The sequence below is a fragment of the Myiozetetes cayanensis genome, unplaced genomic scaffold (assembly GCF_022539395.1).
Source record: "Myiozetetes cayanensis isolate MyiCay16 unplaced genomic scaffold, myiCay2020 scf14, whole genome shotgun sequence".
NCBI lineage: Eukaryota > Metazoa > Chordata > Aves > Passeriformes > Tyrannidae > Myiozetetes > Myiozetetes cayanensis.
In genome coordinates, this window is record NW_026087048.1 from 18,578,780 (window position 1) to 18,601,421 (window position 22,642).

Sequence of the window (22,642 nt, forward strand, 5' to 3'; positions counted from 1 at the left end):
CCTGGAGAGACCCTTTATACTTAAAATCTCAACATTTACAAGCTGAGTGCTTTTACTTATAATTTCAGTTTCTTTCTGCAGAATACTTGATCTCTCTCTTCAATTTTCAGTTATGCTCGTTTCAGACATCAATTGTTAACTCCAGGGTTCCTCTGGGGACAGAGCAGCCAACAACACAGTTTTCAGAAAAGTCTCTCTGGGCTCCTAAAAATGCAAAGAAGAAACTCCAGGCTGTAAGAACTGGGCAGGAGTGGGCCAGGATACAACCAGAGCTGTTGTGCAGCCCCAGTGCTGGGGCTCTTCTTTGAGGTCTCTGCTGCATCCTTAAAGACATGTAAAAATTCCTGTGCTATTCTGATATTTTTATCTGTTTGCTGATGGTTTAACTTCGACAAAGAAAACTCCTGATAAAACACAGTTAAGGAAGGGTACAGCAAACCAGCTCAGATTCTGAGAAATCCTGGCACGCAGAAGAGGAGAGGGAAAAAGTTATATTTTTATGTTAATCAACTCCACTGATCACTTCCTGAGGGAAGTGCCAGAATGGACTGACAGGCTCTCAAAAAAATGTGAATTCCTTCCTTTAGCTCCCCCACTCAAGGAAAGAACCTTTCCTGTGCCTCCACTGAAGGCCAGGTGAGGGTAATGTGCCATCTTCACACCTAAGCTTCTGAAAAGCCAAGGTAGAGAGACTCTAACTCTCCAGTTAGAAGGAGATTTTCAAGACACAGCTTCCACCCAAAATTACGGGCAACAATGTTCTTCTCCCACGCTCTCCCAAGTCAGCAGCTCCTCGTGGTTGGTCCTGCTGAACTCAGAGCAGCTGTGAGCAAACAGAGGCAGCATTTGATGGATGCCAAGGAACTCAAACAGCTCTCTCAGCTCTCCCATCTTCCAGCAGGTAGAAGGTCCCCAGCAGAAGCCACACATTTGTCTGACGATGTGCAGGGCCCTCCGTGGGAAAATAAAAATTCAGAGCACTTGCAGGCATTAAAATCCAGCCAGTTTGCCAAGAGACTAATTGTCAGATAGAGGAAAAATGCCAGGAAATTCAGTACAGCTAAATGGTCCGAAGGCCCGTGAGACTTGGCAAACCCCAAGGGAGTCAATTATTGCATTATTGGTAACGTTGAGGACTTGAAAAATGTTTGGCCTTGCTTTCCTGACACAGAGGATTAAAGGTTAGAGATTGTCTCTCTCCAGAGCAAGCCCTGGTGTAAGCAGATCTATGGCAATCAATGGGAGTGATGCCTGAGGAAGGGCAGGACACCGAGCTGACCTCTGTCCTGAGCTTCAATCCTGCTTTGCTGACAGCCTGAGCCACTGGATTCCCTGAGTCTCCCTTTCCCTCTCTCCTGAAGGGGAACAGGACAGTCTGTGCCCTTGACAGTGGCAAGCTGAGCTCTGAGCATTCTGTCCTGTGTGAGGGCAGTGTCCAAGACTGCAGGAATATCCCAAGGAACTGGAACTGAGAGGCAACCCCTTTAGCTCTTGGTTTGCCATTGATTTTTAAACTTTCTGATGACAGATACCAGTCAGAGAATCCCAGAACCAGTTAGGCTGGAAAAACCCTCTAAGATCATTGAGTCCCACCAGCACTGCCAAGGCCACCACTACACCAGGTCCCCAAGTGCCACATCCACACGTTTCCTGAACGCTTGCAGGGACGTGGCCTGTGCACACAAAGATGGGAATTGCTGGGGGCTGGTGACAAATAACAGCAGAGACACAGGACAGGCACTCAGGGAGGCATCAGCTGAGGCAGTGAGCAGTTTTAAATGGTCAGCTCATCCCCTGGCAGGGTGTGAGCAGTACCCACCGTCCATCCCGCAGGGCACGAGCACTCCCCGGTGATGTGGTGGCAGATGCCGCCGTTCTGGCAGGGGCAGCGCAGCTCGCACTGGGCTCCGTGGCTGCCGGGGGGACACAGCTCCTCACAGCTGGGGGGACACAACCACAGACACCAAGAGATCATCAGGGAAACACTGCAGGAGGAAAACCCACCGCTGAAACCTCAGCTGGCACCACCGAGCAGCCAAGATCCCTTTAATTTCTGCTGGGGGTGTTTACAAGCCGTGGCTCCAGCCCTGGAAGGCTGATGCATGTGTGGAAGGTTCCTGCACCTCCCAGGTTCCACCCATCTCAACAGGACAACTCATAACCATTAAAACAGCCCAGGAAAATACGAGCTGCAAGATGAGGCCTTCAGTGTGAATTATGTGGCGTGGCAATAAAAGAAACTGCAAATAGAATAAGAGGAGGGGATTAAAATGCTTGAAATTTCTCCAGTCACTACTGAATGTTAACATTTGCAGTGTATAATGGACTGGCAAGGACTCAACATCATTCAAAGGCTATTTAAGCTCATTGAGTCTCTCTCAGTACTTGTGGGGAGGGGATGTAAGGCTAATCCCTGCAAAAACACTGTCTCCTACACTGGTGCTTTCACCATCAAGGTTCTGAAACTACAGAGTGTTCTTGTCCTAATTGACTGGCCCCTGATGAGGATGTTCCTACCACGTATCAGGGGTTGGCCCTGCTGAGAACTGACACACTGGTGTCAAGGAGAGCACTCCTAATAATGTGCAGAGTCTTTAGCAGGGAGTGCTTCCACAGCTGAGATCACAAGCCCATGAGGAAATCAGGCACTAAATAAAATATTCAAAAGGTGTATCACTTATTTATGAGGGTTAACACTGTCTTTAGTTTTTATCTTCCCCTCCTTGCAGGTCAACAAATAATAATAGACTGCAAAAGTATTAAGCCACCTGTAATAGATCTCCAACCGAATTCAGTGACTAAATTCTCTTTTCCCCTTAAATAATTCCGAAAAACATAATTACTTCTGAAACTGCTGAAAGATCTCTAATGAGAACTGATGTTACACTGTGGGCAATTTTAAACAAGGAACTATTGCTTGCTGTCCTGAAATTAATATGCAGATTTCGCGAATCCTACTGGTAAACTTTCCATGTGGCGGATGGGGATTTAGCTACACGGCTCTCGTTGAAGTTAATAGGAGTCACACGGCTAAATCCCTGCTCACCAGGCTTAAAATCTACCCCCTAGATAGTAAGCTGATATAGTTAACAGCAATGCTTTCTCAGTTAGATTGAAAGGCAAATAAATTGGGGATGGTTAAGTCCCATTTGATACTGCACTGGACTGCTAATGAGGAGAGTCCAATTGCTTATAAAAACTCAGCTGTAATGGGGACTGTATTCACATTCTGAAATTAAGAACAGGTAGAGCTGTTGCACAAGCTGGAAAATATAAAGGGTTTTAAAGCTTGTTTTAGCACTGTATTGTATTTCATTATGAGAGAATCATGTAATCTTGGAATGGGTTGGGTTGGAAGGGGCCTTAAAGATCATCTGGTTTTACCACCTGCCATGGGCAGGGACACCTTCCACCAGAACAGGTTGCTCCAAGCCCTGTCCAACCTGGCCTTGGACACTTCCAGGGATGGGCAACCAAAACTTCTCTGAGCAACCTGTGCCAGGGCCTCCCCACCCTCACAGGGAAGGATTTCTTCCCAATATCTCACCTTGAACCTGCCCTCTGGCACTTTGTTATATCACTACATACCCTGCCCAGCTCTCCTGAAGCCTCTTGAGGTGCTGCAGACAGCTCTAACCAGCAGCAAAAAGAGAGATTTCCTTTATTTAATCTCCATCCTGCCAGCTGATTTCCCCAAAAGCAGGTGCAAAACCCCCTGTGCCCGTTCTGCACCCAACGTGCCCCAAGCCCGGCCCATCCCGGCGGTGGCACTCACAAGACTCCGGTGTATCCGGGCGCGCAGTGGCACTCTCCGGTCTGGTGGTCGCAGGTGGCCCCGTGGTGGCACTGGCACTGGAGCTGGCAGCCCTTGCCGTAGGTGCCGGGGTCGCAGAGCTCCTCGCAGCGCCAGCCGCGGAAGCCGTCGGCGCACACGCAGGCGCCCGTGATGGGGTTGCAGAGCGCGTCGTTCTGGCACTGGCAGCGGTTGCTGCAGTGGGGCCCCCAGTGCTCGCTGTCACAGCCTGCAATCACACACACACACGGCTTCAACAACCCTCCTGGAGAGCACAGAGCGGCCCCAGCATCCCACCCCAGCCCCACGGATGGCAGAGCCGGTGCTGGAACTTTCCAGAACTTTCCCAAAGGGCCCAGCGCGCGAGGAGGCGACGGCACGGCCGGTGCACCGACAGTTGAGGACTTGTTTAACACCCTCACTGGATCAGCACCGAAATCTTTTAATATCCTGTTTCTTAGTGCTCTTAGGTAGCTGGAAGGAGTGAATTTATAGCGGAATTAGAGGCAGAGGATCACATCCCGCCTGCAGATCGGTTAATGGCAGGAGGCACTGCCCAGCAAATCCTGTCGATTTAATAATGTCATCAAACACTGCTTCTTTGTACTGTTCCTGTAAGATAATAAATAAGATAATCTAAAGAAGGTTTTCTTGGTTTTGTTTTAGATTTGGTTTTTTTTGGTGGTGGTGGCTTTTGTTTTGGGGTTTTTGTTGTTGTTGTTGTTGTTTTTTTTGTTTAGTTTGTTGTTGTTGTTATTGTTTTGCTTTCTGTGGATTTTTAAAAATTTATTTAATTTTTTTGTATTTTCCAGACTAAACAGATGGCAGGGAAGAAAATAACACTGGAGACAGGATGACCTGAGGCTGCCCAAGCTTAGGGATGAAGGTATGGAATGTGTATGTCAGGTAATTCCTGTGCCAGTAACAGGAACGCAGATGGACCCCAAACCTTCTGGCCATTGACAGGGAGAGGAGGTTGCCTACAGAAGGAACTAAGGCACAGTGAGAACCCTTCATGTGACAGTCCTGCCTGATCCTTTCTCTTCTTTTTGGGAGGATGAGAGAGGGAAGCCAGCATTACAGGAGCAGTTTGTCCCGATTTGTTGGAGGAACAGAAATTGGCACCTGCACAACACCTGTCTGAGCTGTGCACCGTGTTTCACTCACACCTACAACCCTCCTGCTCGTGTCAAACCCACTGCCAGGCAGCAGAGGGGACAGCAATCCCAGCAACAGAGCCATCTCCACAACCACTTTTGTTTGCAAACATTCACACTAATCCCCAGGTGCCACGTGCTGCTTCCCAGGCCTGGATCTGTTTCCAGGATTAGTGAGGTAAATGCAAAGCTCACTTAAGCCTGATGCTTTTGTCCAGCAAATTCCGTAGCCCTCTCCTTCTACAGCACATGGCTCTAAACCCACGCTGGAAAACAACATCTACCAGTTAATTTTGGCAGTGTTTTTATCCTTCATTTTGGGAAGAGGGATACTCCTTGGTCAGACACTCTGAGGATACCCAGCAGAGGAAGCAGAGAGACATTATTCCACCCGCACTGCTGATTAACAGTTTACAAACTTTTGTTTCTTGAGCAAGTGTTAAAGGCCAAAATAAACCCACAGAAGACAATTCCAGGGTTTCCAAAAGGATCTGCAGGGTCTTAGAGGATGCAGGTGCAGAGAGCTGGTTTCATGTCCTGCAGAAAGCAAATTCCTGGGCAGGAGCAGGACGATGCTCGTGCCTCCCTCACACGGTTGATTGCTTTGCCTCACTTCTCCCCCAGCTGCAAACAGGGATGATAATTCCTCTCTAACCCCACTGGGAGCCCAGCAAACAAAATCTGACTCTTTATGAGACTCAAATTATTACAGAGGATCTGTGGAAAGAGATGATCTGTCTTTATTTCACACAGACACTTGCTCAGGCTCCGTGAGCCTTCTGAGGCAGTGAGCAAAGCTGCAGGAGCTGATGGAGCTTCCCAGCAATTTCCATTCCAGAAACACTTGATGGACATCAAGGGATGCAGTTCAGCACCTCCACAAGGGTACAAATCTGAACCACACAAGCACAGCTGAGAGCCCTGAGCATGGGTAAGTGGAATTCAGGGACTGAACTTCACCCTGCCTGCTCTGGGAACTCGATTCCTCCTGTGCCAAACCTCACATCAGAGCCCCAACTGCAGACTCTGCCTTGTTCTGGGCTGGTACAATTCCAGCTGCAATTAATTTCCTTCATATGAATAAATAACACTCATTAGAAGAGGTGATTCTATCCTTGCTCTTCCCTGTCTCAGGTGGGTGCTCCAACCATCAGATTTGTCCACGGGGGTTTTTGTTTTTCACTTTGCAGGAAAGTGAAGGAGAAAGAAAACCTTCACAGAGAGGGAAAACCATTTTCCATCATCTGTTCAAGCATCTTGCTTCATCTGTCCAGAGCCTCCCCACCCACAGCTCCTTTTCTGTAAGTCCATCTTATTTGAACACTTATTTACTATTGATATTTGGTCACACACTTGCTTTCTGCATGTCCCAACGTTCACTCCACAATCCAGCCAAAGGGAAGAGCAAAAGTGCTGAAGGAAAGAGCAGAAATTCCTCTCATTGGTTGGAAAATCATAAAATAAATAATAATTAAAAAAAAAAACTTGAAAAGAATTTTCCAAAGGCTTCTCAGCGAAGGCATCAGTGAGTGCACAAAGCAGTGAGCCCCAATGGTTTAAGCACCTATGAAATAAAGCAGCTTGGCATACCATACAGCTGCTAAGAATGTGAATTTCATGGGGATTTATTAAGGAGAGAACATAAAAATGAGGATTAAAGTACATCTGAAAGCTCATGGAAGACAGAAAAAATAGAATTACCGCAAGATGAGGCTTGTAGAGTGTCATTGCCAATGCCTGACACAGCCTTTGCTTCTTTTCTGTTCCTAAAACCACTTGCAGGGATTGACCACAGTTCTCTGGAAGGTCTGAAACCAGTCACAGTGTGTGTGCATCACCAAGGGGAACACCCTGTTGTCTCACTGCTGATGGGATCACACGCACTCACTGACAGGTTGGACTCCTCTAGATTTAACCTCAGATGGTAAATGTTTCCTGTTTTCAGCCACCAGCTCAAGCCCTGTATTTGTCACACTGAGCAGGGCCATTTCATGCACTATCAATTCATCCACTGCTGATTAACTGCAAAGGGAATTGAGTGGAAATCATTGGCACCGTGTTAGTGTAAAACTTGTGATAATGAAATATCCCCCTCACCTGATTTTACACTGCCTTAACCTCACGTGAAAAGTAAGATCTGTGTTGCTCAGAGTTTATCACTTCCTATTGGTTTTCTTCCCCTCTTTCCTTTGGGTCCCATATTGCAGTGACAGACTGAAGCTGGAAGTGAATTCCTCACCTGTGTCATTTCACTGGAACAGGATGTGATATTTATATGGTAACTCAGAGATCTGCACTGTGATAACTTCTGAACCTCTGCACAGGTAGCAGATACAGAGATGATGAGCTCAATCCAAGTGCTTATTCATGCAATTAACTCCACTGGGCTCAACAGGCTCACTCAAGTGTGAGACTACTCGAGTGGGAGACCACTCGAGTGTGTAACCAGCTCAGGATTGGGAGCCAGCAGCTCTTGCTAGAAAACTAAAAACCAGAAGAAACCAAAGACTTCAGCAACCAAGATGATTTTTTTCTATATCCACCAGTGTGGCAAATGCTGGCTGGTTGTGACAGTGACTCCAGTTCCTGAGATGAAGGGCAAAGCAGGCTCAGAGCCACAGGATCCCGCTGCACTTCGGGATCATCAGCACCTTCTCCCAGGGCTTGGAGGGACCATCTTAAAAACACAAGCCCAGCCTAGCACAGCCTAATCCTGCTCTTGTTGTGTGTTACCATAATAGAGATAAATAATAACAGCAACAACATGTGAACAGAGAGCTGATTAAAGCTTACACGAGCGCTCCACTGTAAATGCATATGCCATTAAAATGTCAACATGATACAGAGACTTTAACTAGACCATCAATAAGGAAAGCAACCTGAGAGTGGGGAATGTCAGGGAGGTACAGATGCTCCCTTGGCTGCGTGTGGGGATGTCAATACTGTGAGGGATGAGCCTGAAATAGCCCCTGTTCTCTTGGGAGATGCTGCATTAAAGGAGCTGCCATATTTCAGGTCACGTGCCCGCATTCCCTGGCAAACGTGCAAACTTAGTCACTTCTTCACCTTCAAAAATAGGACTGGAGAATAATTGCCACCAATGAAAATAACTCTGTAGAGGATGATGCTGGGTGCCTAAGTATAATTACACTTGTCTGCACAGGGTATGACAGGGATTTATCCTTCCATGGAGAGAGTGCTCAGTGCAGCACCAGGAGTGCTCCAGCAGCACCAAGGGCTCTCCTCCCTGGCCATCCCTACTCCCATGTCAAAGCCTCAGCTCCTTCTTGAAGTGAGGGATAATGACTGCAGGCTCTGCATGGAGCATCATGGAATCACAGAACGATTAAGGTTGGAAAACACCTCCAAGTCAGCAAGTCCAACCTTTGACCCAACAGCCCCGTGCCCAGCAAACCCCATCCTGAAGTGCCACATCTGCTTGTGTTGTGAACCCTCCCAGGGATGGTGACCCCAGTTCTGTCCTGGGAAATAAAATACACAATGAGGACAAGCTGGAAGTGCTGCTTCACTCCCAAAGGGCTGTTTATCCCTCTAGGAATGGCCAGGGAATGGCTGTGTCCTGGGTCCACAGAGCCACCCAGTATTAGTGCAGCAGCACAAGTCAGGCACAACGAAGCAAACCCACCAGTGGCAGATAAACAAAAGGAATCCTGAGGAAGGGATGGCATTTATTGAGTGATTTATCCTGGCAAGAGGGAGTCAAAAGTGCTTTTCCAGAGCTTTTCCATCCCTGCACAAACACACTGTCAAGGTGAGAACAGCATCTTCTCTCACAGCAGCACCAGAACCTGTGGTCTCAAGGACTGTGTTTGTGTTGTTCCCATCAGCACAAGCCTCCCTGTGTCTCTTTTGTAGCCAGTGACCATCCCTGGGTCTGCAGAGTCCCTGGGACATCCCCAAACATTCCTGCAGAAGGCACAGCTAAAAAACACCCAGTGGTGGATTTCCTTGGTCTAAAGGCTCAGGACCATATTGAGCTGATGGGGAGTTTCAATTAATCCACACTTTAAAGCAACTTTCTGCAGATTTGCTGAAGCACAGAACGCAGCTCACAGTCAATAGCCAATATTCTGGAATATTTCCAAATCCAGTTTGTAATGTTGAAATGAGATGCCAGCCCTTAAAAATGCAAACAGGAAATAAAATTAACTTATTAAATCTAGGAGGGCATGGCTTAAGAGAGATTATTTTAGAATTTACTTTGAAATTAGGCCTGGGTTCTCCCCTTAATGTAACTGTACTGTTGTAGAATGATTCTATGAATACAAATTAAGGTGAGATGTAGCCTGAATTCTGGGTGGGGTTTTTTTTTTTGGTCTAATTCAGTTTTGGAATCGGGCAAAGAAACAGCAAAAGTTTTAGAACTTATGCCTGGATGTAATGAATAAAAAGGTAAAAATAATCAATTATTTTTACTCCCTGCACTTTAGGAAAATTACAGCCCCTGTATTGTCACTGCACAAACATCCCTCCCTTTGGCACAGTTCACCACTGGAAACAGAAGCCAAGTAAGAGGTTTGAAAGAAGGTCCATGAAGAGGGAATTCCCTTCCAAGGACACTTCCCAGCACTTTGTGTCTGGCTCTGAGCAGCACCAGGTCCCTCAAACACCAACACCCTTCCAAAGGCACGAGCCAGGTTATTGGAAAATCACCCACTGAGCTGCTCAACTAAACCAGAGAAACTCCTTCATCTTACTAGGCTGTTCACCTTGGAATTTGAACGCGTGTAGGGAAGATGACCGACCTCAAAATAACCCAGATTTTCAGAAGTGCCCTTCAGTGCCTTTGATCTCCAACACCAGACTCTCAGTCACAGCACACACAGTTGCAGTGAGGAAAGTGCCACTCTTAATGCTTACAACTCTGAGACTGCCCAGAGCATCTACTCTGTATCTGTAAATAGGCATTTGTATATCCATCCTAGGTCCAAAAACCTGGGGTTAATCTGACACTGGCAGGACTTGCAGTCAGTCTCTTTCCTGAGTTTACAGACCAGTCTTCATCAGATAGAAAGGGAAAGATGGGAAAGGAACATCAGCTGATTTCTCCCCAAACTGACAGATTATTACTCACAGGAGGAAATTAATCTCATTTTGTGTTTGCCTTTTTTTTTTTTCTCCTTTCTTTCTTCAGGACAGGATTGCAGATTTTCCTCCTCCGAGGAAGATCGTCCTGATTCTCCCTCAAGCTCCCGGTCTGAATCAGATACGGAACATGTGGCTGATCCGGGCCATGATTTAATCTCAGCTGATGATCTCATTAGTCACCGAGTCTCCAGCATGTGGTACCCAATTCAATCACAGCACTCAGAGACCCTGCAGCTTATTCAGAATCCTCTGAGGAAACGTTTCCCTTCCGAAGTGATCCTTGTTTAAAGAACATTCCCACAGCATTCTGCAGGATGCTCACAACAGTCACCTAGCTGTGGGTTTGTGTTTTGGATAAATGAAACAAAAATCACTCCAAGCTGAAGAAAAGTTGAGTATCTGGATTGTCAGCCTCATCAAATCCCATAATGAACTCGGTATATTTTGGAAGCAGCAAAGAGGGAGAAACAACTTCCACTCCTGACAGATATCAAAGTGTGGCGTTTTCAGAATTTTCATCATGAGCTATTTTGACAGAGACTTCAAAAGAAGTGAAAATTAGAACATTAAAAAAACCCCGAGAATATTTCCTATTTCTTTTTTGTCGAAATTACTGCTCTGTTTAATGAGCCTTTAACTCTACTGACACTCTAGATCTTACAAGGAGTTTAAAAATCATGAAACGCTTCATGAGGGAGCGACAACATTCTCTCCAACGCTGGCAGCTTGTCTCCTTGTTATAATTTTTGTAGAGAAAGATGCTGCATTCTTTAAAATGCCTTTTTTTTTTTTTTTAAGTGTCATATTAATGGGAGGCAAAGTCTGTTCTTTAATTAGAATTTTACTGTGGTGAATTAAAAAATACATGGGCAGAGTATCAAGAGCCTAATAAAACTAAATGAAGATCCTATCTTTCCTCTGTATGAAACCCAGCAGTCTTTGCTCTGGCAAAACTTCCATCAATACTTCATTATTATTGTCTAGGACAGGGCTGTAATAATAAGATCTGCAAGCAACTTACTTCCAAATTCTGTTTTCCAACTGGGTAAAACATTCTCAACATCTATAATGGGCTTTAGATGTTTTCATTGACTATATAATGAAATTTCCTTGTAATGCCTCTGCACAGAAGTAAAATCAGTTTTGCCTGCAAGAAGGGGTAGAAACCCATTGGATATGCCTAAAGCACTGCAGGACAGGTAGAGGGGGGAGATGCATCCTCCAAGAACAAAGTGCTGGAGAGGCCAGTGCAGGGGCTCAGGAGTGGTGGCAGCAGAAGTGCTGGAGAGGTCTCTGTCACTGCAGATTTGGAGCTCTTGAAGCGACATCTGTGAGAAAACCCCTGTGCAACATCCACCTACAGCTACCTCAACAGCCACTCTGACCAGTCCTTAGCTGAGAACCCAGCAAGGCAGTTTTGGAAGCAGAAGCAACCCCTCTTCCCCCTCTTAGCTGAGAAATTCCAGCTGATTTTGATGCCGTTTGGAGCAGATCCACAGGGCCAGCCCGGGAGCTGCAGCAGCCTGGCCATGCTGGATGCCCTTCAGTCACACCCTGCAGCTGGGCAGGACAACTCTGTCCATCACCTGGGGAATCCACCCAGCTGGAAGCAACCTGCCCTGGCCACTGGAGTCACCTCTGCAGCCTCAGTGACTGCTCAGGATGGAGCAGGATCCAGCCCAGCACATTCCCTCTCCTCAATCCCATGCAGGGAGGAGTGTCCCTTCACCTGTGGCTCTGCAGCTCAGCCACAAAGTGACACCAGCAAAAAGTCTTGGCCCATCAGTGGGTAAAATCAAGACATGCATATGGAATAAATGCTATATCCAGCTTCAAACTGTACCAGAAAGATTCACCTTCAAGGGGACTTAAAAGCACATCCTTCCTGCACAACTTAACTCGCAGCCCTGACTCATCAATCATTTTTAAGGTGGTCAATAAGTAATTTATTTTATTGCATTGATATTGAAACCTGAAGTAAACACTGTGGATTGTGGTGTTTGCTTTTATTTCCAACAGTGTAGCTGGAGATGGAAAAGAACCACTTCTTCCCTTTGCTACAGTCCTGTCCTAAGGTCTAACCATGGAATCCTGGAATGTGGTTGGAAGGGACCTTAGAGATCATCCAGTTCCACCTCCTGCCATGGGCAGGGACACCTTCCACCAGCCCAGGTTGCTCCAAGCCCCGTCCAACCTGGCCTTGGACACTTCCAGGGACCCAGGGCAGCCACAGCTTCTCTGGGTAACCTGTACCAGTGCCTGCCCACCCTCCCAGGGAAGGATTCCCTCCCAACATTTAAGCCAAATCTCTCCTCTTTTGCCTTCAAACTGCTCCCCCTTGTCCAGTCACTCCATCCACTACCTGTGCACTGCTTTTCAGCCAAACAAGATCAGCTTAAAGGATGTTCTGCCCCAGTAACTGAATCTAGGTTAAAAAAAAACCCTCACCTTTTCTGGTGTGAATTCTGTTACCTACAGACATTCAGAGAGAATGAGAGCAGCTGAAGGCCTGGTGGCCTTTGAAATAGGGGTGTCTTTTCTATCTAAACCAGTTCAAAGGCTTACAAAAAGCTGTGTGCAGGTATCCACACCAGCTACTCGCTGTTCTCTTTTCTTCTAGGCATACTTGAACCTTCACATGGCTCTTTAATGTTACCTTATGTCTTCCAGATCTCTTAAATACACTGCTGTCTTTCTCTTATAAACCATTAATAGGAATGTCCCTTTCAGGCACAGAAAAAGAAACAGTTCTGGAAAAAAAGTCGTGACCTGGGAAAAAGTAGAATGTTCACTCATCAAAACACGCTGTGAGACTCAGCATGGTCTCTGCAAAACCTTTCTTATATTTACCAACAGAATGTAGCATTTCATACTATGAAACTATTGGGGGGGGAAACAAAGGGAAAAAATACTGAAATATGAGAATATTACACCCTCTTTTCACATCACTCCAGCAGTGAGGTGTGGGATGTGCTGTTAATAAAGAGATAATCAGAGGGGCAGGCAAAGGCTGGGTAGTTAAACACCAGCAGCCAAGCCTGGGTGCCCCTGGGTGGGTTGGGGGTGGCAGAGGACGCACAGCCCAGCACTGGGGGAGTTTTGTGCTGTAAAATTCCGCTGTCCCTGCAGCTGCTCCTCAGACTGCACCACTGCTGCAGCTCTTCTGCACCACTTCCTCGGGATGTTAATGCTGAGAGAGCAAAGCAGCCACAGAACCAGAGCCAGCAGTTGGTGCTTCACCCCCTTCAGCACCCAAAGCACAACCCCCAGAGCCCAGCAGGACATCCCTGTGTCCCTGTGGCTTCCCCTACGGATTGCTGGGGCTTGGGGTTCATCCTGGACAGCCAGGCAGGAAGAGAAAATCTTGTCTCCCAAATTACTGAGATTGGATGTCTAAACCTTGTCATCTTTTCTCTTTTTTTTTTTGACTTCCCACCACGTTCCAACGTTGCTCACAGAAGCACAAATTAATGCCAGTTTCTAAAGCAGAAGTTGCTCTAAACCGGGAAGTGAAACTTTTTTGTTATGATGTTAAAAACAGACAATTCTTAAGCTGTTTTACATTTTGAGGAACGGGATGATCAAAACTGTTCATCCTCACAATCAGTTCTGGAAGCAGTGCACTGAAATGTTTTGACACAATCCCAGCCATATGGAAGCCGCTGCTTTCGGAACAGTTTCCCTATTGTGGATTCCTGCATTGAGCCATCAAGTGTCAGGCAGGCAGAAAACACTAAATCATCGCTCCACATGTTTTTTCCTCGTTGTTTACAAACAACACAGCTCGTGCCTCCAGCATTATCCATGGGTCAGCTTCCCAGACACCAGGAAAATCCCCTGGAGCAGCTCCGGGCCCTGGCTCTGTGTGTCAGCCCTTGGGGGTTCATCCCACCTTCAGGAACGGCCTCTGTGGAACAGTTTTCTCTCTGGATTAATTAAATTTCTCTCTTTTTTTTAGTGGCAACTGCCACTGAGGAGGAAAAAGCAAAACAGACATACGTGACTTCCTGGCTGGATGGCAGCAGGGAAGGGAATGGGATTTTGCTGGAAGAGAACACAGCATCTGTGCATTAAGGGGTGTAAATGCCACATTCCCTTTAAGGTTCAGAGCTCTCCATTTTCCAAGTGGCAGTAGAGATACATGTTAAAAAAAATCACGGGGCAAAAGATGGTTTTTGAGGAGACCATTACCAAAATCATCCCCTGAGCATCACAAGCACCTCAGGCCCAACCCAGTGCCCCTCACAGCCAGGGAATCACCTCTGACAGGGAATGGCCACCGTGGGTTAAGTTGGTGCCACCTGGAAAACGATGCCACAGGTCTCCTGCTCTCCTCCCTGCAGAGCAACCACTGCACCCCCCCCCAGCCATTAAATAATCCCTGAGCAGAACACGACAGGACCCCCCCAGCAGAGCCTCCTCCTCGCTGCTGAACAGGAACCACCCAGGGAAATGCTGGCTATTCCCCCGTGGATGTGACTGTGGAGTAGGTGTTGATTCAGGAATGCTGCTGACACACAGGCACAAATCTGATGACACAGGAAATTAGCATCCGCTCCTCTCCCCCCCTGCTTCAGGAGAATTTACTAAATATAGCTCGCTCTTTAAATATTAAGGATATCTGCAGAATGTTGTTGTTTTTGAAAGGGTTCTTTCCTGCCTGGATTTTCCTCATCAGGCTTAGTAATCAAGTTGTTTTATTTGGAAGGGATAATTATTAGTTGAATAATTAATTATTCAGAGTACGTTGCTAAAGGAAATTCAAAGCAGGCTGGTATAATGAAAAAGTGACAATGTGTAACAATTTGGGCTCTAAACTGTGCAGTAAGATCAAAATGTGTAGGGTTTTTAGGTATGTAGATGTGGTTTAGCTCATTTAATAGAATTGCCTCCATCCCCAAAGTCCCAGGCAAACACTGACTAATTCTCCCAGTCTATCCATGAGCTGGAAAATGTTATTTTATCACCATTTCGTGGAAGGGAAACTGAGACAGGCAAATTACATTAAACTGCAAAGCCACCCAAAAAGTCAGTGATGGCACTGAGACAGGACAGCTCCAAGCTCTAAAGTGTAGATTTATGCTATAAATACTTTAGAGTGTACTTTGTTGCTACATTTGTAATTCTGCGCCGAACCAGCCAGATGAAAAACGGCTCTTTTATGTCTACAGAGATTAATTTGTACACTATTTTTCTGTCTTTCATCAGCAAGAGTGTTAAAGAAGGGTGAAGCTGGGACAGATGGATCCCTGGGATGCAAAGTGCAGGGGGATTGGGCTGGTGCAGCCCCTGGAATGTCCTGGGGAAGGGACCCAGCCAGGAGCCCCCAGCACAGCTCCAGCTCAGCAGTGACCCTGAGGGTCACTTCCCAGGATCCCCCTCCTGGTTTTACAGCTCCCAGCTCCCCCATTCTCTGCCAGGGAACGTGCCATTCCCAAGTTGTTTCTCTGCCTTTTCTTCTGACATTGTTTCTCACCCTCACTTGGGCTCCCACAAACCAAACCCCAGAGAAGTTACACAAAATTCGCTGCGAGTTTTTCCACAGCCTGTGCTGGGACCTGGTGGGTTTTGTTTCCCTGCTGATTGCCAGGGTTGCAGAACTGGAATTTTTGCAAGGCAAGGGATCCAAATGCAGTAAAACTCCACATACAGAGGCTGCTGGAGCTTCTTCAAATGTTTGTTAATTAAAATTGTTAGAAGTAAATGAATTAAGTTTGTGTTGTCCCAGAAGGACTTGGCCTCGAAGAGCCCTCAAAGCCAGCAGATTTAAATGCTTTATTGTTCTCTAACTCCCATCCAGGCAGGCTCCTCTATTTGGCACATCCTTAATTTCTGTCAAAGTAAAAGAATTCTAACATTTTGTCAGGGAGCTGGTGTAAATCTTGGATAAAGCTTTAAAAAAAAACCCCTCTCCTGTTGACTCATTCCACTCATTCCTAGGCAGAGCTGAGAGAAGGAAGACTTGAAAGCAACATTACGAGCCCAAGAATTCTCCTCGACCCTTGAAAGGCACACAGAAAATTAAACTGGGGGATCAGTATCAAGGTATGGAAATTATTGGCTCTGTGCACTTAAAAGCTGAAGAAGGTGGCTTCCCACTGCGACTTGAGAACCCAGGTGCACATAATTTTAAAAATCTGCATTTTTAACCTTTTAAATCTGCTAGCAAAGCAAGGAAGTTGTTGAGAAACTGCAGTAAACATGGCAATTCAATCAGCCTCTCCCAGACTCCATCTCCCAACTTTCTGATCCCTTAACCCGGCAGGTCAGTGGATGCTGGAATGACTCCCTGGCAGCAGCTGAGCAGAGCTGGGACAAACACAGCAACACCTTTTTGGCAGCACAAAAACCTCTTCATTCACTGCAAGGCTGGCTCTGGTCATGGTCATTGTTGAAATCCATGCCCTGTTCCCTGCTCTTCCCTGGGCATGGCAGGAGGACCTCTGTGAAGAGCTAAAGCCAGCTCTGTAATAGCAGGCTGGAAATATTCCATTTTTTAAAGTTTAGTATCGGTTTCTGTGCATTCCTAAACACAGGGCTCTACAATCAACAATCTACAGGCAAGAGCAGTCTTTTTTTCGAGTTTTTAAGTGTGTCAGAGGTGAACACAGATTTGTAGGTGTTACTTTTCCCTGCGACAGCCAAGAGACCTCAGGCTAATTCTGAGACCCACGGACTTCAAAACAATTATAACCTCATAATGCAAATACTCTGAATTTCATTAAAAATCAAAACACCACTTGACTGCCAAGCAACAACAAGCACATTTGATGCATAAGCTAACTAATTCCACCTCCTGAGCCTCTGAGAAAGCAGTAATTGTAGCTCATCACAGCTACACCTCGGAAGATAACCTTGCTCTTGATTTCTGCTGCCCCACAATTACAGGCAAACCACTGTTTACATCTCACTTACAGCAACAGGACCCGTTGTGGAGCAGGGCCAGCCAGGACACAGAGCAAATATTACACCACAGATTTATAAAGCACAGACACTAATTACGAGCCCCATCCCCAACCCACTGAAAGGAAAGCAGAAGACACCACTTGTTCTCCCAGCATAGCCTTATAATCTGATTTATCCTCGGATTTGTTCTGCCACCCACGAAATACTGCCGGGCTGAGCCCGAGTAAAAAAGATTTGAAGCTGTCGATCCAGGCCCTTGTTTTCTCCAGCCTCAATTACGGTCCCATTTTCCTTATGGGAGCTCTTTTATTACTTCCCACTGGGAGCACAACTCACCCCGAGCGGAGCTGCCGACAACTCCTCCTTCCCAGGCTCTGCTCCGGCACAGCCACCTGATCTTGCACTATTTACACTAGTGCTGTAAAGTTCTTTATTGATGCCCAGGTTTTACAGCTTCATTTTAAGGCACTCACCAGTTGTGCTCAAATCCCTCTGACAGATCCTCCCGGCTTCCACACGTTCCCAGTTGCCGGGGAGGTCTGAACTGGCAGCGCGCTCGGCCCGCCCGAGACACGGCCGTAAGTCTTTGGAATTGGGACTTTTAACAACTCTGCTTTTCCTGATTCTTGTGCAAACCACTCAATCTGTCTTGGCTTTTAAACTAAAGACGTTTTTATTTGCTCTTGCTTTTGACTGGTCTTGGAAATACACGTCGGTGAAATACTGTTATTGTAAAACACCTTAAAAAACCAGGTTTAGGACCAGAAAAGAGTATGAATGAGATCACAGACTCCCAGAATGGTTTGGGTGGGAAGGGACATTAAAGATTATCCAATCCCACCCCCTGCCATGGGCAGGGACACCTTCCCCTATCCCAGGTTGCTCCAAGCCCCGTCCAACCTGGCTTTGGACACTTCCAGGGGCAGCCACAGCTTCTCTGGGCAACCTGTGCCAGGGCCTCACCTCCCTCACAAGAAACAATTCCTTCCCAATATCCCATCTCTCCCTGCCCTCTGGCAGTGGGAAACCATTACCTGTGTCCTGCCCTCCATCCCTTTGTCCCAGGTTCCTCTCCAGCTCTCCTGGAGCCCCTTTAGGCACTGGGAGGTCTCCAAGGTCTCCCTGGAGCCTTCTCCTCTCCAGGCTGAACAACCCCACCTCCAAGGAGGCAATTGGAAGACAAGTTCACCACCACTGATTAGTAGAAGTGCTTTATATTGACCAGCAGCAGCAATCACCAGTCACACATTTACCCAAGCCAATTGTCCCTCCTGCCCTCAGATCTCTCACAGCTGTGAAAGCTCAGAGAAAACATTTGGCTGCAGGTGAGCAGAGCACAGGATGAAGACCCCAAGTTTTGCTGCTCTTTCCTCTGCTCTCCTCTACTGCACTGTGCAAAAGGAACAGGGGAAAGACAACAAGGGATTCAAAGTATTAGATGGGAAAAAAGCAAATCACTAAGATAGGAGGAAAGAAAGAGTATGTATGGAAGAACAATGAGGGACATGGGTTAAAAGAAGGCCACAAAACCCCTGCACAAAATCCAGAAATAACAGAGGCAAATAAAGATCTGAAAGGAGAGACACATTCCCACTGTCCCTGCTTCAGTGTCCCACATAATATGCCCCTGAAAATAATGAAGGTCACCAGCACATTATAGGAAGTAGCCAGCAACGAGAAACACATTACAACCAGCACAGAAATGATCAATTTGTTTATCCTTGTTAGCTGAAAACACAAAACAGAGTGAGAAGGGGGTGGGCTCCTCTTGCTCCCCAAGGCTCTCGCTCCCCCTCCCTGGTGCCAGGCACACGACTCCCGCCTTTTCCCCTTGGATAGGCAGGGAATAACGACCAACTGTAACAAAATAAATTACTGCTTCTTCCACACACGGTCTGATTTCCTGGGAGCTGCATTAGCAGGGTTTGTAAGTCAATTTTGAAAACTCAGGACAGCATTAAAAAAACTGACAAGCGCCGCTCGGTCGCGTCCCCGTTGTCGCAGTTATTGGGGCCTCTGGAGGGAGTGTCAAAGAAATAAAGCAAATTCCTTTTTTTTTGCTTAATTTGTGTCAATTGATTTCCTATTTTTAATTAATAATTCTAATTATGATGCAGCAAATTTACCCAACAGACACAACTCGTTTAATCAGCACGCATCGATCGTAACAGTAGAATTATCCCAGCGCTCCTGACACCATCGATTTTCTGTTGCGTGACGGCGAGAAAACAGCAGCTGGACAGACTCTGGTGTCAGCCCACGGTGCTGATGATCCCTGAGCTATGAACCCCTGCTCCTGACCCACAAATAAAACCACAGACATTATCTACTGCTTCAGCACTCCAGAGGAGGAATCTGGTGATTAACTTCGGGCACAAATGAGGGGTTTAGTCATGGCAGTAGCAGCGGGAAGGTGAAGGTGGGAGACACTGATCTCAGGCATAAACAGCAAAGGCAGCAGTTGGGAAAGTCCTTGCAGAACTGAGATAAATCATTTGGTGTAAGTTCCTCGTTCGCCCTCATTTTCGACAGCCCCAAAACATCTCTTTAAGCACACGCTTAAATATCTGCAGTGAAGACCTCAGGACGTTTTTCAACCCAGAACTTGCATTTTTCATAGAATCATACAATCACAGAATGGTTTGGGTCAGAAGGGACCTTAAGATCATCTCATTCCACCCCCTGCCATGGGGATTCCTGCAATTCCCTGTTCACTGAGCTCCAAATTCTGCCAAAATTATGCCAAGAGCACACAGGGAATTTGGAACCATTTGCAGCTTGAAAGGGTGCAAAGGTGTGAAGCAAAAGGTGGGGTTGAACTGACCCTCTGGAACCAAGGTGTTCCCAGGTCTGTAAGGAAAAATTCCATGAGATCCAAAGGCTGGGCCAAACAAACAGCACAGAAGAGAGCAGAAAAGGCAAGGTGGATGGTACTGCCCCGATGTGGGAAGGCAGAGACACGTCCCAGCATTCCCCCTGGGAACACCGGGCAGAGAATTCCTTTACCTGGGACTGGAAACGGCTTCTGTGAAAGGTGTGACAGGGAAAGCCTGATTTTCAGTCAGCTGGTTTCCTTGCAGAGTTAATCACAGTGCAGCAGAAGATAATTCCCCAAGTTTCCCCTCATTTAGTTCTCCACAATAGTTGACAATATGAGCACATTTAGCAGAAAAGCTGCTCTGATAGAGGGGATATCACGAGGAATAGAAGAATTACAATTTTTTTCCTAAAGCTGTTAATTCATATTAAACATTTTCAGTTCTGCTTACTCTAACTATAATGTGTCAGTAAGAAACATGTGATTATACCAGTTAGCTTTTTGGCTAAAATATTTGGAACAGTAAAATTGATAGATAATTACAGTAACAGTTATTTGTTCCCTGCCAAACCTGCACTAAGGCATGTCTGCCTGCAGACTTATGTCTTTTTAAGCCCAAAAAGATAAGCAGTAACACATCATACACTTTGAATAATGAAAAAGATTTCCTATGGCCAGCATTCCAGAAGTGGAAACAGACTGTGGTTTGATACAAACCATATCTATTTATGTAAAATGGGATTTTAATTGGAGCTACTTATCCCCGTGATACAAATGAGGCAATGAAAAATGATTGATGCACTCTGGTAATTATTGTTACAGCACCTTGCAAACTACAACAAAAAAACCCCTTCCATGTACAGAAGGGCTGTTTAAATTTTCATAAGACACAGAACTGCATTTCAGTAGGCAAAATATTAATGCTGCATTTTGGGCAATATTTATATTTAAACACAACCAATATTTAACTGAAAAATCAGAATACATGAGCAATGCTGGCTGGATTTGTTTAAGGGATGAATAGATTTATTTTGGAAACACGCAAAAGGAACTAAAAAAAAGGCATTAACCGGTTATTCCTTGCGGTGGGGATGTCCAAGGATGATACTGCACAAACTCACTGTCTCCCAGAGCATAAAAAGGATGATGGTGCAGATGTCTCTGGTCTCGTAAGAGCCACTGTTGCTGCTTCTCTATTTCCACCTCCCAGCAAAGGTTAAGAGTGCAAACACAGCTTCTGCCCATTGTCAGACACCGCCACCAGCAAGATAAATTCTTAATAATTGCTGTACCTGCGGGGCAAGTAAAGTAATTCTGCTCATTTCAGTGAAATGAGAGCTGGGCACTGGAGCCCTCCTTTTCCTGCCCAGCTGGGGAACTGTGTCCCAGCAGGATGTGGCTTCTCCAGCACGGTTGTGTCCAAACTTCCCGGAAAACTGAGCAGCCAGCACGGCTCAGAGAGGCCATTCCAGAGCCCAGGGCTCGGACACCAAACCAAGGGCTCCTGGTACAGATGAGTCTTCTGAGGACACAAAAACTGCAGCAAAAGGTCCGTCTGTAGGACCAACTAATGTGTCATCTGTCAGGGAAGAAAAGCCCACGCTTGCCCCGAGAAAATGCCAAGAAGCTGCTGTAGGAGAGGAGTGTATTGAATAACAGACCAAAGCAATCAGGACCTTCTGTGGTCATAATCTCATTTGGGCATTGACAGTGTTTCAGTCAATAGACTGTCAGGCACTAGCCAAGAGTGGTATTGCAAAAATGTTTGGGCCATCATCTCAAATTTCATAGCTGATGCTCTACAAGGTCAGGGAGGGGAATCATCGTTCTTAATCGGATGAGTGATCAAGCCATGAATCCAGCACAATCAAATTTTACTCTGGTGTTTCCCATAAAGGAAAAATACAAAAACCCACCCAAAACATTCAATTTTTGTGTGTCATCATTTCTAGCAACCAGAACATATTGTATCAAGAAAATCAGTGGCCTCTGCATGTAAAGCACGATCTCACTTTTGCTGAAATCAGTCCTGAGTTCTCACTCTCAGAGAAGTGGGGGACAGTCACAGAATCACAGAATCACAGAATGGTCTGGCTGGAAGGGATCTTAAAGCCCATCCAGTGCCACCCCCTGCCACAGGCAGGGACACCTTCCACTAGCCCAGGTTGCTCCAAACCCATCCAACCTGGCCTTGGACACTTCCAGGGATCCAGGGGTAGCCACAGCTTCTCTGGGCAACCTGTGCCAGGGCCTGCCCACCCTCTGAGTAAAGAATTCCTTCCTAACAGCTAATCTAAATGCTCCTCTTTTAGTTTGAAACTATTCCTCCTCAGCCTATCCCATTTCCCTGTGTAAAAAATGACTCTCCCTCTTTTTTATAATCCCCTTTAAGCAATAAAAAGGCTGCAACGAGATCTCCCCAGAACCTTCTCCTCTCCAGGCTGCAGGGGAACAGCTGGGTTTGGAAGGGGTTAATTCCTAACTCACTCTGTGTCATCCTGGATGCAGATTTCCACATCCTGGAGGTTCACCTTGCACCAAGCAGTTGTAAAGCAGAACAGGCAGCTCGGTTTGTCCTCCCCCACCTCACCAGCTGCAGCTCCAGCTCTGCAGCAGGAGCTTGGTACAGACATGCCCAAAATACACCCTCCTGGCAGGGGGGTCAGCTCATGGTCACTCTGTGTCACTCCAGACATTTCTTTGGTTTCTTGAGCCTCTCAGTGAACCTGAATCAGGTACTAAAAAACAGAGGAAACCCTCAGGCCGTGTCCTGTGGTTTGGGTTTGTGTTATGGAGGGAGGGGAGGAGGAGGAGCTGGTCCCAAAGCTCACCAGGATCACTGCACTGCACATTCCTGTA

General features: G+C 46.5%; 1 protein-coding gene across 14 annotated transcripts in view; it reads right to left on the reverse strand.

Moving 5' to 3' along the window:
- MEGF11 (multiple EGF like domains 11) overlaps positions 1 to 22,642 on the reverse strand; it is a 252,033-nt gene that overhangs the window by 88,139 nt on the left and 141,252 nt on the right. For all 14 annotated transcript variants that reach the window (XM_050309804.1, XM_050309792.1, XM_050309791.1 and 11 more), the window contains 2 exons: positions 3,776 to 4,022; positions 1,820 to 1,940 (listed from right to left, as the gene is read on the reverse strand). In XM_050309804.1, coding sequence (XP_050165761.1) covers positions 1,820 to 1,940; positions 3,776 to 4,022 — 368 coding nt within the window. The remainder of the gene's footprint in view (positions 1 to 1,819; positions 1,941 to 3,775; positions 4,023 to 22,642) is intronic.